Source organism: Meleagris gallopavo, chromosome 8, assembly GCF_905368555.1.
Source record: "Meleagris gallopavo chromosome 8, MGAL_WU_HG_1.1, whole genome shotgun sequence".
In the NCBI taxonomy this organism is placed as follows: Eukaryota; Metazoa; Chordata; class Aves; order Galliformes; family Phasianidae; genus Meleagris; species Meleagris gallopavo.
Window position 1 is genome coordinate 16,988,795 of NC_139411.1, and position 17,470 is coordinate 17,006,264.

General features: G+C 45.6%; 1 protein-coding gene across 14 annotated transcripts; it reads left to right on the forward strand.

Annotated features, from left to right (window-relative positions):
* Positions 1-9,242: 9,242 nt before the first annotated feature.
* Positions 9,243-17,082, forward strand: LOC104911956 (uncharacterized). Of its 14 annotated transcripts, none has more exons than XM_085229532.1 (13): positions 9,243-9,498; positions 9,582-9,622; positions 10,067-10,126; positions 10,512-10,632; positions 11,489-11,566; positions 12,945-13,055; positions 13,148-13,232; positions 13,338-13,486; positions 13,768-13,822; positions 13,887-13,927; positions 14,474-14,626; positions 15,623-15,889; positions 16,315-17,082. In XM_085229532.1, the coding sequence occupies exons 4-8, from the start codon at positions 10,585-10,587 to the stop codon at positions 13,352-13,354; spliced, it is 339 nt and encodes a 112-aa protein (XP_085085658.1). In that variant the 5' UTR covers positions 9,243-9,498; positions 9,582-9,622; positions 10,067-10,126; positions 10,512-10,584; the 3' UTR covers positions 13,355-13,486; positions 13,768-13,822; positions 13,887-13,927; positions 14,474-14,626; positions 15,623-15,889; positions 16,315-17,082. The 14 variants fall into 14 exon arrangements, 12 of the variants coding, with proteins under 12 accessions (XP_085085658.1, XP_085085659.1, XP_085085660.1 ...); XM_085229533.1 differs by having other exon boundaries at positions 14,482-14,626; XM_085229534.1 differs by having other exon boundaries at positions 14,485-14,626.
* The last annotated feature ends 388 nt before the right edge of the window (positions 17,083-17,470 follow it).

The following is a 17,470-nucleotide window of genomic DNA, read 5'->3' on the forward strand; positions in this document are numbered from 1 at the left end:
TTTTTATTATCCTTTATCACTTTAGCTAGATTCAATTCCAGACGGGCTTTAGCCTTCCTCGTTGCATCCCTGCAGGCCCTGACTACATTCCTATATTCTTCCCAAGTGGTCAGACCCTTTTTCCACATTTCATGGACCTTCTTCTTTCCTTTGAGTTTGCGCATGAGCTCCTTGCTCATCCACACAGGTCTCCTGCCACCTTTTCCTGATTTCTTGATCACAGGGACGCACCGATCCTGAGCTTGGAAGAAGAGCTGTTTAAATGCTGACCAGCTCTCAGAGGCCCCCTTACCTTCTAACACCCGAGCCCATGGAATAGCTCCAAGTAGGTCCCGGAAGAGATCGAAGTTGGCTCTCCTAAAGTCCAGGGTAGCAATCCTACTTATTGCTTTGCTTCTTCCACTCAGGATCTTGAACTCCACCATCTCATGATCACTACAACCCAAACTGCCCCCAACCTTTACTTCCTTAACAAGTCCATCCCTGTTGGTGAGAATAAGGTCCAGTAACACCCCTCCCCACGTCGGTTCCTCCACCACCTGCATCAGAAAGTTGTCTTCAACGCACTGCAAGAACCGTCTGGACCGTGCGTGCCTGGCCATGTTGGTCGTCCAGCAAATATCTGGGTAATTGAAGTCCCCATAAGCACCAGTGCCTAGGAACATGACGCTACATCCAGTTGCTTTTGGAAGGCCTCATCAGCCTCCTCATCCTGATCAGGGGGCCTGTAGTACACACCCACAACAGTGTCACCCTTACCAGCCTGCCCCTTGATTCTCACCCATAAGCTCTCCACTGCTACATCACTCTCCTCCAAGTGAAGTTCAATACATTCTAGCTGCTCTCTCACATAGAGAGCAACTCCACCACCCCGCCTAGCCAGCCGATCTTTCCTAAAAAGCACATAGCCCTCCATGACAACATTCCAGTCATGCAAGCTGTCCCACCACGTCTCCGTGATCGCGATGAGATCATGACCTTGCGACCGCACGCAGAACTCCAGCTCTTCCTGTTTATTCCCCATGCTACGCGCATTAGTATACAGGCACTTAAGGGAAGCAGCATCCCCCCACCCCTCTTCAAGCCTTTGAACTCCACTGTCTCCACCCATCAAGTTCTGTTTGGAGCCTCGAACTGCCCCCTCAGTCCCAGCGGTCGTCATTTTGTCCCCTTCCCCCTTCATACCTAGTTTAAACACCTGTCAATAAGTCCCGCCAGTTCCTCAGCTAGAACCCTCTTTCCCCATGGAGAAAGGCTGCATCCATTTGCAGCCATCATGCCAGGTGCCGAGTAAATTGCCCCATGATCAAAAAAAACAAAACTCCTGCGTTTGCACCAACTCCTAAGCCATTTGTTCAAGAGATGGGTTTTTAGGCTCATCCCAGTATCGTTTCCTGCCACAGAAGGTACAGATGTAATAACCACCTGCACACCTGTTCCTTCAACTACCCGCCCCAGTCCCCTGAAGTCATCTTTGATAGCCTTCAGGTTTTTCTCACCAACTTCTTCACTGCCAGCCTGTACTATCAATAGTGGATAGTAGTCAGAAGGGCAGATCAGTCTGGGAAGTCTCCTAGCAATGTCTCTAACCTGTGCCCCAGGGAGGCAGCACACCTCTCTGCGGGTAGGGTTGGGCCGGCATATAGGGCCTTCGGTTCCTTGCAGCAGGGAGTTGCCTATGACAACCACCTTTCCGGGTGGAGGAAGTCTTGAGGCGTGGGGTTGACCGCTTCCCCCAAGGCACCCTCATGGGTGGGCCTCCCTCCACACCTGCACACACCTCTCCCTCGGGTTCCAGGGCCTCAAATCTATTCCACAGAGGCACCTGGGGAGCCGAGCATGGTCTGGGGGGGGACGCCCACAACACCGAGTAGATATCTGCTTCCACCCGTCCTTCTCTCTCAAAGAGCTTTGCTCTAATCGGCAACAACAGGGCAGAGGCTCCTCCACTGAGCAGTGGATATCACCTTGCCCTTTTGGGAGAGAGTTTTGTCCCAGTCCCACACCCCCTAGTTCTACATAAGTACTGTGAGGGGAAGGAGCAGACTGAGGGCTCACTGTATCAGGAGCACAGTCTGTCTGTCGATTCCTCTCTGTCACCTGTTTGCAAGGTGACTGGGGGCCACATGCCCCATAGGGAGCCTCAGTTGCATGCCGAGACCTCGGGGCCAACAGGGCCTGGCACCACCAGTCAATTTCCTTTTCACAGTCCTTGATGGTCCTCAGCCTCTCCACCTCTTCCCTCAGGCAGGCCACCAGACTGAGAAGGTCATTTACCTGGTCGCACCTTACACAGGCGTTGCCTCCATCGCCTGGCACTTCAAGGGCCAGACTATATACTGTATATAAATACTGTATATACCTTGCCAGAGAAATTGCACCAAGATTTTGGTATCTGGTGCCCACTGAAGCTAGATGCCTGCACAAATACTGTAACACCTAAAAGCCAGAAACTCTTCTTTTTGTCTCACATGCTGCTGCTAAGACAAACAGATCAGACAGTCAGTCAATCTTTTTCACATCTTTTCAAGTGCTGCCATCTTCTACCAAATAGCTTTTTGCTTCTGTCATGCCACAAGCAGCCAGAACTGTACTCCATCCACAGTCACAGGTTTCATGGTTTTGGCTGGGATAGAGTTAATTTTATTTGTGGAGACCTTTAAGATGCAGTATTTTGGATTTTTTATAAAAATGCTGGTAATAGCATATGGATGTTTTAGTTGTTGCTGAGCAGTGCTTACACAGAACATGTTGCTATACCACGTGGGAGGTCTTTAATTCACCTTACGACAGAGCTGAGAGGAAGGAAGTGAAAGAACCGTGGATCCAGCAGAAGGCAATGGTTTTTTTTGTTTGTTTGTTTGTTTTCCTATTTTCATTTAAATCCAGTAAGTTTTGGAAAGCAAACAAACAAACAAATACTGTTTGTTATCACAGTGGTGTTTCAGTATACAAAACCGCCCAGCTTCATTCCAAAGTCCATGTACTCTAACATCAAAAGTGTGATAAAATTGTTTTTAATTAAATTACTGCTTAGCAAAAGCAAAGTCCTTCCAGCCTGATCACAGAAGTAGTTTATGGAGTTGGCAGACTAGTGCCTGCTACTAATGCATTCTCTTTGCTGGAGAACTAGTTTGGAACAGTGTTTGGAAATAATATCATCATTAACCAGCTCACTGAAAGGCTACCAGTATTAACCAGTGTTAACTAATACCATGTTATTCTGAAAGATGAACAACTGCTGCTCCATTAGTCTGTTCATTTCTGAGCAAAACTGGAGGAGGCAAGAGGGAGCCTGCCCCATTACTTTTCTGTCCCTCGAGGGATTGTGGGGCTAGGCTGCTCAGTATTATGAGATCCCATTGCCCTCTACTGGCTGTTCTGGCCACGCTGGGATTTGCAGGCATCCAACTTTGTGCTTTTCTCATGTTTGTTTTCTTCGTTCCAGCTAATGACATTATCACCATACCATCCAGTCCCCTTGAGAGGGGCTGGACTCCTCTCTATTCCTCTTTTTGTCTCAAACTCATTGACCATCTCCCCCCATCTGTCTTGCTTGGAGAATAAAACAGCATCCCCTTCTGGACACGTGAGAGATCAGGAAGGTCCAACCTGTCAGCAGTGCACTGCTGCAGATCAGGGTCAGACTTTGCAACCACACTGTAAAGGTGGCTGCAGGAATCCTCGTCTGAGGCATAGCTCCTGCAGTAGGCAGAGTCGTAGTCCTCTGTGTCAGTGCTATTGGACACTGCTGCAAAAATCGTAGCTCTGAGTTCCTCAGAGAGAGGAGAGAAAAAGTGACACCCGCATCCTACTGCTGGCCTGCACCTTCAGAAAGAAACGCCTCTACTGGTGATGTTCCTGTAGTGGCTAAGTTGGGTTTGTCCAACGAAAGTTAGAATCTTCCCTCTCTGCAGCAACTGGTGAGTCTGCAGGTGAAGGAGGCAGGCATCTGTTTTTCTGTATCTCTTTACATTATTTGTACATAGACTAAAAAAGAAACCATATAAACTGATTAGGAAGCAAAGGGCATATCTCCATGCCTTGGGGAATTTGGTGAAGGCAAATGCAGCAAAAGGAGTGGTTTCAAAACAACATCTCTGGCAGTAAAGTATTAACATTATTATGTATTAACATTATTATATTGCTGATGCATGAACAGCTCCCATTCTGCTCTTCTTCCTCCCATCAGGAATCTGGAACAAATGTTGGGCAGATTACTTCAGAATCCTTCATCCAAGGATTTATCCTGGGATTGTTCAGTCTCGAAAAGAGGAGGCTCAGGAGAGACTTTATCACTCTCCACAGCTACATGAAAGGAAGTTGTAGTGAGATGGAGTTCAGCCTCATCTCTGAGGTGAATAGTGACAGGATGAGAGGTAATGGCCTAACGTTGCTCCAAGGAGGTTCAGGTTGGATATTAGAAAAAAAAATCTTCTCAGAAAGTGATAATGCATTGGAACAGGTGGCTAAGGGAGGTGGTGATGTCACTGTCCCTGAAGGTGTTCAGAATCATGTAGATGGGGCACTGAGGGATGTGGTATAGTGGGCATGGTGCTGATGGGCTGATGGACTAGATGATCTTGGTCTTTTCCAACCTTAATGGTTCTATGATTTTATGATTCTAAAATGTAAATGTAGGCTCTAGAGATGTGCAGGTTGATCAGCACAGACCTACCCCCACCCTGGCCCACTCCACCAAGATCTATAACAAAGTATCTGAAAATAAGGCTAAACACTTGCTGCTCTCCTCCTCTAACACTGAATTTTGTGAGACAGCACAGCAGTGTCTGAGGGACCATAAGCCTGCTCTACTACAAGCAGTCAACTGAGCAGTCAACATGGTAATGCACAGCTCTGTGCTGGCCCATTTATCCTTCTTCTATCGTGTATGGTGCAGAAGAGTTTTGGGTCTTAATTAGACACAAAGGACTCTCTAGATGGTTCTAACACACCTACCCAGGCAGTTCTTGTTGGAGTACAGGAGGATATTTGCATAAAAGTCTCCCCTTTACTCCTAGTCATCTTCTCCCAAATAGATTAGATCTTTGCAACACAACTATTCCAACTAAAACATCACTGTTGGGTGTTCTCAAGGCTGTGAGCCTTCCCTTGAGTAGAAGCAGCCCTTCTGGATATTACTGATTACTCATCAGTGAAACTGAACATCCAGTTACAAGGTTGAGAGAAAAAAAAAAAAAAAAAAAAGGTTCAAGTGAATATTATTACCTGATTGCTTGTTTTTCCTGAGTGATCACTTCATGTATGGCAGAAAGTGCCGGTCTCCTGGTGGGGTTGTTATTCCAAAAGGATTTCATGCACTCAGTCAATCTGGAGAACTTTGGAAAGCTGAAATCTCTTGACTCCATGAATTTTAGAACCTGTTCTCATTTATCCAGACAACAAAAACAGTGTTGTGATCATTTTCTGAAAACTGGTGCCTGGATGGACAGTTTGGCCCCACCAAGATCATGCCGGCAATAAAGAAAATAGCTTACGCTGCATTGCATAATAATTGCATAACAAAGAGTAATTTTTATGTGTTAATTGAAGTTAGTAGAAATAAATAACTCCTCAATAAGAGGTTTTGTGTAGCTGTTGGGTAAATCCTTTAGCGATGTGCTTGAGTTTATACTGCAGCCTTTTATTACTGAGGGCAATAATCAATTTCTTTCCTCTGCAGATGAAATCTATTTCCAAAAAACTTTGCAGGAATTTAACAGCATTGAGATCTGTACTCAGCCATCACGCTCAGCCAACAGGTTGAAAAATCACTGTGGTGAAAAAAGGGGTGAGGGTGCCAACAAACCAACGGACATAGAGCCACAGTACCATCAGATAGTTCTCCTGCCCAGAAAACTGGGCTAAATGCATGAGCAGGGAAGGAGGAAGGTTCTCATGAAGCCTGAGTACAGCTCTCATATAGGAAAATGTAGAGGAAGAGAAGAAAAGATTATAAGTAAAATACAATTTTCTGGCTAAGAAGGGAATCTCATGACTGACATTACAGGGCCTACACTACGTGCTTGGTGGAACGTTTTTCAGACTATTTATTGAATTATGGAGAAAATAATGAGCTATTGACAAATGGCAACATCTGCACGAGGGAGGGGTGATCTTTTTCACGCATGAAAAAGAAGAAACAGAGAATGGATGTAGCCATCCCTAGCAATGCTTGAGTTATTACAAAGAGGCTGAATTGCCTCTCAAAATCCCCCTACCATCCCTACTTCCTTGCTGTTCAACAAGTGGAAAGGTTTCATTGACTTGAACACGTGTAGGTAGCTCAAATGTGCCGTTAAAACTTCCCACATCACAATCCCAAAACTAAAGACATCTGATGCTCTGGAATAGAACCCATAATTTCTCACCTGTGGGGCAGTCCTATGGAAGAAATGTACAGGTTATTCACCCAATTTGTTTGTGTATATTATAGAACTGGGAGGCAAGGCAAAGCAAAGTTGTCCGTGGTTTTCACTGTGGATCCAGAGACCTGAGTTCACACTTTGCATTAGTAGCTAAGTAAGAGAAGAGGAGTTGAGTGAAAAAGGTGTATCACGGGACATTTGGCTAAGGCACTGAAGAGAAATGGGGCACAAGGCACAGCAGTATTATATATATATATATTTAGATTCCTGAGAATATTCAGTTTTTTCCACATTTTCTGCTGAACAAAAAGCAACAAGATAGTTCCTAACGCTCTGCTGTTAGGACAGGTACCACGTAGAAAATGGAAAACACATCTTTTAAAGAAAGCACTCATCATTTTCCCCATTTTCCATGTAAGGACAAGCTGGTGCTAAAGCTGTGGGTATATGTGTCAGAGTTTGTAGTGGGAGAATGGATAGAAAAAAGGGGAAATAAAACATAACAATGTGCTTACCATTTGGCTGAGTCAGCAGGCATAGCTTTGCACACATGAGGCTCAAAGCAGTTCTCTTCTGTCCCTGGATGGGGCAGACAGACCTTCCACAGCGCTTCCACAGCAACCAACTGTTGCCACCGTCTTTCAAAAGAAAAAGGAGAGAGGGAGAATTTAAGTTCCCAGCATTTATCCCCTCTTTAGGACGAGCAGAAAGAATTCAGTAATCACAACAGTGAGGGAATTGCTGAACAGTTCATCTGTATTTCATCAACAGCAATCGGCACCAATGCTTCTTGGTTCAAGGATGAATAATATGCATTTACCTGGCCATGGCATTTGTCTAAATTAACCTTTCAGAAGTTAAGATAGTCAATATAAGCTTTTTATACAGTGTATTTCACAGGACAGAGCTGAGCATATCCAGAAAATAATTAGGCACCTCTGTCTTGGAAACTTACCTTGGCTTATGATAAATAAAGTGACCTTTTTCATTGTATTAGCATTTGATTAAGAAAACAGACTTTTTTTTTTTTTAATAAAAAATGTGCATCATTTAACATGTCACAAACCATCCGTGACTACAGCGCTGTGCTCCTTAACATCCCTCTCAGTGTACTTTCCTGCTGATTTGCTGAGAGCTCATTTTGGGCAAGGTCTACGTGGGTGGAATTGAATTGTGTTTAAAGGCAGCAGTGGGCCAAGAAGAGACAGGAAAAGAAGTTAGGGAATAATCGGAAATAAGACAGAAACAGTAGAAAATGCAAATACCTCTGGGTGACTGACCAGAGCCAATGTAAATGTAACTGCACTGCAGGTCGCAGTGTATGACCCTCCTAGAATGAAGATATGTCATGGCAGAAGCACTTGCTCCAGGCAAGTGAGAACTTTGTTGTCATCCATGCCAAGATGTGCAGCAGCTTCTATTAGGGAGTGCAGATTGTCGTGGAGAGGCTTGGAGATCTGCAAAAGGGTGACATGAGAAAATGAAGAAGTGTCATCAAAGGGCAAATACTTGCTAACAAGTTATCACAAAGCCAAGCTCTGCTGCTCTGCATGTTCCTCCCAAGAGCTTCCTACCCCCAAGGAGTGAATGGCAAGATGCTGCATTTTGCCCCAAGTACAAATGGTTTGCCCACTCTGCACTAAGATGCGCTGTGCAGAGGCTCCCAGGCTGGGCAGAGCCTGCAGTCCTGCAAGCAGGAGCAACTGAGCTGAGTCAGGAAGATGCATTCAGTGAGGCGCAATGGGGATGCTATCTCACCCTTAACCGACAGGATTTCAGAAGCACACCTTCCTAGATGTGACAAGCAGTAGTACAGCAATCACATCTAGTCCTGCAGCAGCGCTTCACCACGGTTCCACCTTGCAAATGACTGGGAAGCCACAAAGAGGGTCAAAGTCTCCGACTCAAAGCTTGCAATCCTTTTCCTAAAAGACAGCCCCTCAATATACTTCTTCATTCACTTCCGTGCAGCTCGTTCAGTCTCCGCTGTGGCTAAATGCACAACACTTTTTATGATCCCTCAGTGAATGTCAGCAGCTCAGCTCCTGAAAATGCACAGAAGTGTACCACATAGCCATTACCATGAAATACTTCACATGCGATTTCCCCACTACATGGGGAACTACACAGTGATTTCCCCACTCATGGGAGGAATGAAAGCATCAGCAATTTCCCCACTCATGGGAGGAGTGCAAAGCATCACCAAGTCTGCAAAGGTAACAGTCTCATTCCTCAGTCTGCCTAGAGGAACTGAGTGGGATCTCAAGTCAAGAGGTGACAAATCCTGGCACCAGGTAATGTGTCAAGAAAATCCCTGTATGGAGAAAATACTCTTTGCTCCGCCACACTGCAGAACTTCTCTTGACCTCAGAAGAATTGCTCTAGATTAAAATGGGAATGAATAAGAGTAGAACTATCCAGTAATGTTTTCATCATCTGCAGAAAGACTTCGTCATGGTATGCTCATGGACTGACCTTCAGCTTTGGCCAGGTGAACCCCTGGGAAAGGACAGGCTGTAGTCTAGTTCTCAAGAGACTGTGAAAGTCAGATAATTAGAGAGAAACAAATCTACTGATAAAAGGCGGAAAGACACTCTGCTGTGAAGCTCCACCTTCATCTCCCTTGCTTACAGGAAAAGCAAAAAGCACACAGATAACTAGTATCTCCCTATTACTGCTGTGAATAGCCCTTGGTAAAATCTCCATCTCTGTTTTCAGAGAGAAGAAAAATGACCTTTAATCTGCTTGCTTTACTCTAACATATTATAATAAGTTATTTAACTTATTAATGAATCCTACAGTGAGATGAGAAGGAGAAGCGCATAACAAACTGTAATTTAAAGTGTCATGTAAGTCCCTAGTTCAGATCTAGAGTCCACATGCCTAACTGTCAGAGCCCCGGAGCGGCCCTAACGAGGCCGGCTGCGCTGACGAGGCAGCGACTTCCAGGTGCCGCGGGGCCGCGCACAGCTGCGCCTCGTCGGGAGCCCCGGGCGGGACCCGCCCCAAAGCCTCCCAAAGCCTCTTAAGCTCCGCCGGAGGCTGCTGGGAGCCACGGGCGAGTTCCTGCGGTTCTTCGTGGGAGACGGAGCGGGCTCCAGCGCTTTGACCGGTCCTAGCGCTGCTGGGGGTGAGAAGCGGTACGAGGGTCTGCTTTTTAAAATAGAGCCTGGGGATTCTCTTTAATGTTCTTGTTGTGTCGTTTCGTTTCAGGCTGCTGCGGGTCTACTCGCGGTGAGGTTCAGCCCAAACCGGTGAGCGGTTCTGGGAGTAAGGGAACCGTGGAGGCGTCCGAGAGCAGTTAGGATCTCTTGGGCTGGCGTAGGAGGCTGCCGGGCTGTCGGTCTCCGCTCTTCCCGGGGCCGGCATAGGGCTGCCGGCGGGTTCCCTGGCTGCAAATGCAGCCGATGTAGCGTCGTTGCCCGGCTCCCACCCCGTTTTCGGGGGGGGGCTGCCGCTCGGATCTCTGAGTCCTAGCGCAGCCCCGGGGTGCTCTCAGCACTCCCTTCCCCATGTTTTGTTTGTTTCGTGGTGTTGTGTGTGTGGATTTTTTTTTTTTTTAAAGCGGGTGCTTCAGTTCCTCCAACCCTCATCGGTAAGAGCGAGTGGGACGACGCCGTATTCCTGCAGCCTCGGTGCTGTTATGAGTAAGAAGCAACGCAAAGGGCTGCTGAAACAGGAGTCTTCTTCTGTTGCAGGCTGAGCAAGGACTGCAGCAGAGCCTCTCGTCAGCCCAAGCCGGTGAGCCCGTAGAAGCGGTGAGTGTTTAGGAGTCACTTGATAAGATCTCTCTTCTCGGGGGCTTATGTAGGGCTGCTGCTCGGCTACCTTCGTGTTTCTGGGATCGGCACGGCGCCGCTGCTGGGCTCCCTCGTGTCTTTTTAGAAGGACCGGCATAGGGTTGCTGCCCAACTGCCTGAGACCGAGCATGACCCCGGGGTGACCTCAGCCCCCGAGGAGGGTTTTGGGGATGCTTCAGCCCCTAACTGCTTCCAGTGGTGGGAGCAAGAAGGATGGGACCACACACTTTCTTCTCCTCCTTCATGTGTAACTAGGGGAGCATGATTTCTTTCCTGTTGTGGAGACCTGGTGGGGTAGCTTATGCAATTGGAATGCTGTTGTGGGTGGCTCTGTTCTTTTTAGGAAAACAGTCTGGCAAGGTGGTGGAGTTGCTCTTCCAGTGAGAGAACAGGAATGTATTGCATTCTGCCTATGGATGAATGAAGAATTAGTGGTGCGCTTGCATATGAGACTCAAGAGGCAGGTAAATGTGGGTAACATCGCTGGGGGTGTTGGTTACAGACCAGGATGAGGAAGTTGATGGACCTTCTGCACACAGCTGAAAGTAGCTTCACAGCTGTGGGCATTAGTTCTCATGGTAGGCTTTGTGAGAGGTGGGTTGTGTCTCTTTGCAGTGGAAATTTCCAATATTCCTCATTGGTAAATGAGAGGGAGATTAATGCTAGTTCTCCAGATAGTGACTTTCCTCCAGGAGAAAACCTGGAGGATGTGAGAGCCCAAAAAGACAAATCAGAAAACCTGGTGACCCTTTTCTCCCTCTGATAGAAACTGGGCGTGCAATCTGGAGAGTGTGAAGGTGGGAGGAGATGAGAGTGAAGTATTGAGGAGGTCCCCTATTCTGCCACTGAGCTGGCCAAATTAAAGAAAAATTTTGGGGCATGCCCATAGGAAATAAGTGAGAGAATGTGTGTGGGAAGTGCCACTAACCGGGGGGAGAACAGAGATCCTGTTGATTGAAAAGGAATCAGAGGGTTTTTGGGGACCTGGAATATTTTTCAGTGCTGGCAACTACTGTGCCCTGTGGTCCCTTACTCAAAGAGCTACTTATTGGGAGATTACTTCCTGGGATGGCTGACGTTGATTGATTTGCTGCATGTTGGTTCTGTCCCTTTAGCCCTCAAAAAGCCTCTTAATAAATACAGCTGGAAGGCTCAAGATGATCAGGGGGAAATGTATGAAATTAACCATTTGGCTTTAACCCATCTTTCAACTTTGGTTCATTTGGGACCAGGAAAGTTGCTGTTGTTTATATTTTCCAGTTATATTTTCTCTAATTCTAGTTCCTCTGGAACTGGGAAGTTCTCTCTCTTGTTTTCCAGATGCTAACGAATGCTGATCGTGTTGCTGTGCCTCACGTGTTCCCTTTTCACCCTGCTCCTGTCTCTGGGATCCCTATGGTATCATTAATGTCACTGTTTCAGACGGGCATCTTCTTCAGAGTAATATCTGTAATGCTTATGCTGACCACTGGTTCACTGGTCACAGTCCTGTGCCCATATTGGGCATACTGGATGTATGGGACTGAATTCTAATTCTAACAGAGGCTTAACCCTTTCAACCATGGTTTCCATGGCAGAGTGATGAAGTATGTTCAGGAAATGAATGGGGCCAGAACAGTGCTGGCTGACTTCTGAAACTCTGGGGAGATTCAGGTCAAAGAATAAAAGCAGGGCATCAGATGAACGAGTAATCTATGTGCATTGCAATGCCCCTCCTGATAGTCTTCCCTATCAGCGTTGGGAACCAATCAGCCACAAGGTTCTTATTTAATGTGTTATCTCAGTGAGAGAGAACTAATGTAAAAGACCACCAGTTAATTGTAGATGTCGTAACTCTAATAATGTCTTCCTAGCTCTTCCTTCTAGAAAGCAAAGGAAGTGCTTTAACCACTGAAATTTGAAAGGTGAGTTGGGACAATGCTAACAAATTTGAAAGAGAATCTCCATCTTGATGGCATTTGGTTAATTTTACTTACAATTTTATTAATGACTTTGCAGCTTTTGTCCTAGCAATAAGCAATGGCAATACTTTAGTACATGCCGTGTACCAATCATTGTGCAGGGACTGAATCACAATAGAGTTTTGCCCTATTCATTAGAACACAGAGAGCGGGCCCAATACAATGGAAACAAATGGCAAACTGTTGGTTTTTTGTTTTTTCTGGTTCATGTGCTGTATAGGAACAGCAAGGATTTATTTGTGAGAGTAATACCATCAAGACTTCATACACTTGTCTTGATCCTGAGCAAAATACATTTCATTTTTAGAGGTATCTCAATGAGACCCTGAAATAGTGCTTATCTATACTGGAAAATGATGTGTGTGTATTAGAACCTCTTATAGTTTTATACTTGTAGGTAATATTATTGTAGATATGAGCAATCATGGAAATGTCTGTTTGTAACTTTACTAACGTTATGGGATGTGACTTGAATTATTCAGTTCCAGTGGTCCAATTATATGTCAATCTAAGATTTGCCACCTGCCCCAGTTGGAATGAATCTTTATTTGGTAAAGAAACTATTGCAATGTGACAATCTATACCAATTGTTAGACTGCATCCAAGATAAGGGACAAAAGAAAAAATGTTGATTACTGTTAACTGTGATACAGAAGAGATGTATCATGCCCTGGAAAGGGTGAAGAAGTGTGGAGAACACTGCTGGAGGGAAATGCTCCTTAGATGGTCACCAACAGCAAGAGGGGTTTTTAATTCTGTGCTTCACCCAGTCGTGTTCTTATTAATCCTAATGCCGATGTGTTTATTGCCTGCAGGAGCAAATGAGGAACTCATGGATGAACTTGAAGGAGAGAGGGAAGAGTGGGCTGAGGAAGGCTAAGGTCCTCTCAGTGTCGCCTTCTGGAGGGAGGTTAAGGCTAACAGATGTTAGTCAATGGGGAAAAAGTAGGCTAGAGAATGTGGGCCTCTGCTTTACAAGGTGAGACTGTGGTAATGGGGGATGTATTTCTGCCTTCAGTTGTTGCTGCTGAGACTGCCCCTTGGGAACCCTGGATTCTGGAGTAAAGATGACTTCCTCTTGATTGTGGAGGAGCTGGTCAAAGGTAGTTTTTGTAAAATGGATGCCAGCAAATGCCTGAGCTGTAAAGGGATATGCCTGTGTGTGCTGAGATAGCTCTTTATCACATTTCTTCTGCTCTTTCCTTTAGGACTGGAGGATAGCTGATGTCACTGCAGGCTTCAGAAAGGGTGAGAAGGATGGCTGGCCTTGTCTCTGGTCCTGGAAAGGTGTTGTAGCAATGTGTTCAGACATCATCTCTGTGATGGGAAGGGAAGAAACTTCTAAGGAGCGGTCAAGGTGGGTTTACTGAGTGGAGATTGTGCTGGATCAAATGGTAGCTTTGTTGTCTTGATTGTCCAGTTTGGTGAGAGAAGGGTGGATGGGAATATCACTGTTTGTGAATAGATGATGTGCAGGAGCCCAGTTGATGGGGATGGGTGGCATGTGGGCAATGTTCATGGACTTGAACAGCAGATTCATTTCTGAGAGGGGTGGAGTAGGCTGCTTGTGGAGTCCCCTTCTTTGGGGTCTGTTCCAGTTGTGTCAGGATGATGTGTGTCTGTTTGATCTTATTGCAGGGTGAGGGCTGGCTGGAGTACATGGGTGGTTTTGCCAGTGCTTCTATGGAGCAAGGTGAGTTGTATCTTTGTGTTTTCTTACCTTTGTGCTGGCCCTGGGTGGTGTGCTTTTCTTACAGGCCTGAAGGTGTGTGATCTGGTGGAGGAGCAGAGGCAATAGGTAGGTGTGGGTGTGAGTGCTCAGTGTGGCAGCCTGGTTTGCTTGTCTTTTGAGGTTATTGATGTTTGGCAGCCAAAAGTATGGCCCCTGTGAACTGGGGGCTGTGCTTTTGGCTGCTGATATGGGGCTGTTGACTGGGATTTGCACTATCTCAGAGAGATTATTTTTTTTGGGTGGGAGGGTGGGCTGGTCAGTCTCGGAAGTATTTTGGCTAGAGAGGAGTAGCTGGGGGTGAGAGCCCCCCCTTGGGTGGGGGCTCCCCTGGGGGGGGTGGTGAGAGCCACCCCCCCTGGGGGGGGAGGGGGGGTGGTGAGAGAGCCCCCCTTGGGTGGGGGCTCCCCCTGGGGAGGGGGGTGGTGAGAGAGCCCCCCTTGGGTGGGGGCTCCCCCTGGGGAGGGGGGGTGGTGAGAGAGCCCCCCCTTGGGTGGGGGCTCCCCCTGGGGAGGGGGGGTGGTGAGAGAGCCCCCCCTTGGGTGGGGGGGATAGACCAGCTCCTGGTGAAGGGGTCTCTTCCCTGGGTGCTGGACATCTATGTGGTGATGGTAGTTTTGCAGTAGTGCTCCTGGGCTGGAAAGAGGAGGAGGAGGAGGAAGCTTATTACTTAAGTAATTACTTAAGTAAATCCTCTCAGAAACAACTGTTGTTGTGACTGAAGAAGCTGCTTGTTGTGTTGTAATTTACTGCACCCTGGAGGTTTGGGTAAGTGGCTGGAGATGACATTCACCTTTGTGTGGGAGTAAACCAGCTATGGCATGCAGAGCATGTATATGATATCAACAGCCTAAGTAGACTGAAGCTGTCAGGAAGGAGGGAAGCCACTACTCTGCTCTCTAGGACTTTTGCAAGCTACTCTTGGAAAAAAGTTTTCTTCTCTTAAAATTAAATGGGAAATGCTTATTAAATCCCTTTGTGAGAGGTCTCGCATCTATGTTTATATAAAAATAGATGCATCTTGTTTGGATAAGGTGTAATATTTAAGAGCATGCCTCTCAGAAAATGTGCTGAATTGAATTGGTGGGCAGGCAACTTGAAACTTAGACTTATTTATAACTTTTTAACAGTGGAAAAACTATGTCTCCTGTTTGAAAGAGATTTTTTTCTATCTTGCTGAAGCGAAACTGCATAGGGAAACTTCTAGGTCTAACTGTTCTTATCCTTTCAAGGTATTCCCCCAGAATACTGGTAATACAGTTTGCCTCTGCCAGGTGGGAAATCAGTCATGATAGGATCTTCTTATAGAAGAACTATCAGCTTGTGACAGCCTTTTTGTAAAGGCAGTTTCTACTGCAGGTGGGAAAGGCTGTGTTATGTGTGGGACCTGGGATGCCTAAGAATATCTGCATTAAAATGGAACAGCTAGTAAGCTAAAGCTTCTTGTGGTGAAGTGGATACCTGTCTGTCTCCAACTTAAAGCAAAAAAAAAAAATCCTTACTTACCACAGATGAAGGATACTATTTCTGTGCTTGGGACTTATTCTCTGGTTGATGCCATTAGCTTAATTATCTTGAGGGATCAGAAGTGGGAGATAAATGACCCTGTTGCAGTTGGCCATTTAGCACTGCATGTTCTGCTTAAAAAAAAAAAAGACTTGTCAATAACATGTACTGTTAAAGTAGGTGACTTTCAAACAATGCTTCAGACTTGCTTTACTCACAACATGAAATCGCTGAGTGTGTTTCTGGTGTTTATTGCAGCTGAATTTCTGCATGGCTGTCTTTCTTGAATGTGGTAGAGCTTCCCAACTTTGAAGATGGGTGTGCAATCCTGAGAGGAGTGGCATCAACTGTCTTGCAGTAATCTTCTGGCTTCCTTTTTCAAGATGAGTCTGCTGAGAATTGTCTGGTTTCTGGCTAGATAACTCAGGAGCGTGCATCTCAGTGAAACCATTTGTGGTGTTGAATCTCAATGAGTTGCTGGGAACCTTCCTCCCAAACTGAGACAGAACTCCAGCTAAAATGACAGTAATGTGTTCTACTTTGTCTTTTTAACAAAAGAGAAGGAACTTCATTAGGGTTGTGCCTTTGCATTAAGTGTTTGCATGTGGTATATTGTATCTTTATGTGAGAGTTTGCAGTTAACTTTGCTTTTAATTAATGATCCAGTTCTCCTGTGATTGGAGTGCAACAGCTAGATAATGCAGGATAGAAAATGCAGCAATTTACTCAGATATGATACTACTCTCTGCACAACTTAAACAGCATCTCAGTGAGTTATTAGGCTGACTCATTAGTGCAAGCAGATATCTGCAGGCAATAAACCTGTTGCTCCTGGTGATAACAGGATATAGCTGCTTTTTTCCAGAGGATTGTCTAAAAGTGTATATTAGTGAGATGAAAGGAAAAGCTTAACAAATACACAAGATCAATGAAATGTCTTTTGTGTGCAGAATAAGAATGCAGCTGAGGGTGGAAGGGACCTGCAACTTGTAGCTGTGCAAGAGCCCACCTGAACTTCAAATACTATCTCCAAAAGTGGTGTCCAAATGCTTCTCCAAGTCCATCAGCCTGGGCCTGTGACTGCTGTCCTGTAGAGCTTGTTCTGGTACTCCGCTACCTTCTGTTGAAGGAACTTGACATAATTTCCACTGTGGCTTAGTACACATCCAAGTCCCTTGCCCTGGTCAGCTGTAGAAAAACTGAAGAGAACTTGCCCTGAAATGAAGCCCTGTGGACTCGAGACTTCCACTAGAAAGGGCTTTTCCTGACATGAGATATGATTTTTGGACCTCCTTTCCTGACAAGGATTTCTCTTACCTACTCAAATGGATGATACAAGCTTTGAGCTAGACGAGAAGACATCTTGCTTTTGCAATCCACACTTTCTCTTAAGCAGTGGGATGTCATGGAATGCACAAGAACAGCTTAAATGCAACAGAAGATAGAACAATTACTGAATCAGCCTGCCTTAATTGAAGTTGATGATGCAACCCTCTAATAGTGGAATGTAGTCTTCAGTTAGTGGTAAATTTATAGCTAAGAGTAAAGATTTTTCTCTCCCCAAATTTAAAAATATCTAACTGCTATGATCCCAGTCGTTTCACTGTTCATGTTTTATGCCTCGTAACAGTATGAGTGCGTTTTCTACCATTAGTAGCCTGAATGGCTGAGCAAGAAGTACCACTTGCAGTAATAAAGCCTAAAACAGCCTAAAAACCCTTCCATTGGTTGATAATGTAGTTCTTGGGGGGATGCACATTCAGGAGAGAGCTTCCAACATGTATAAGTCTTCATACCATATCTTTCCTTAAAAACAACAGTATGAACTCCTTACTGTTGCTTTAGCTGGGGGCCTGGGCTGCACAAGTGTGTTCCTCCACCAGGGAGGGGAAGAAAGGAGTTTTGTCATTTAAAAGAAAATCATAAATAAAAGCCCTAATCCTTAATTCACATGAGCATTTGACCATGAGCAGTTCCAAAAATCTGACCTTTGTTTTTTCATTGTTTATATTGAACACTGATCCCTAGTTGCTTAGCGCAGGAGGAAGCTCTAGCCTTCACCCATTTCTACGCTCACTTGCAGAAATTATGGCCATAGTTATTTCC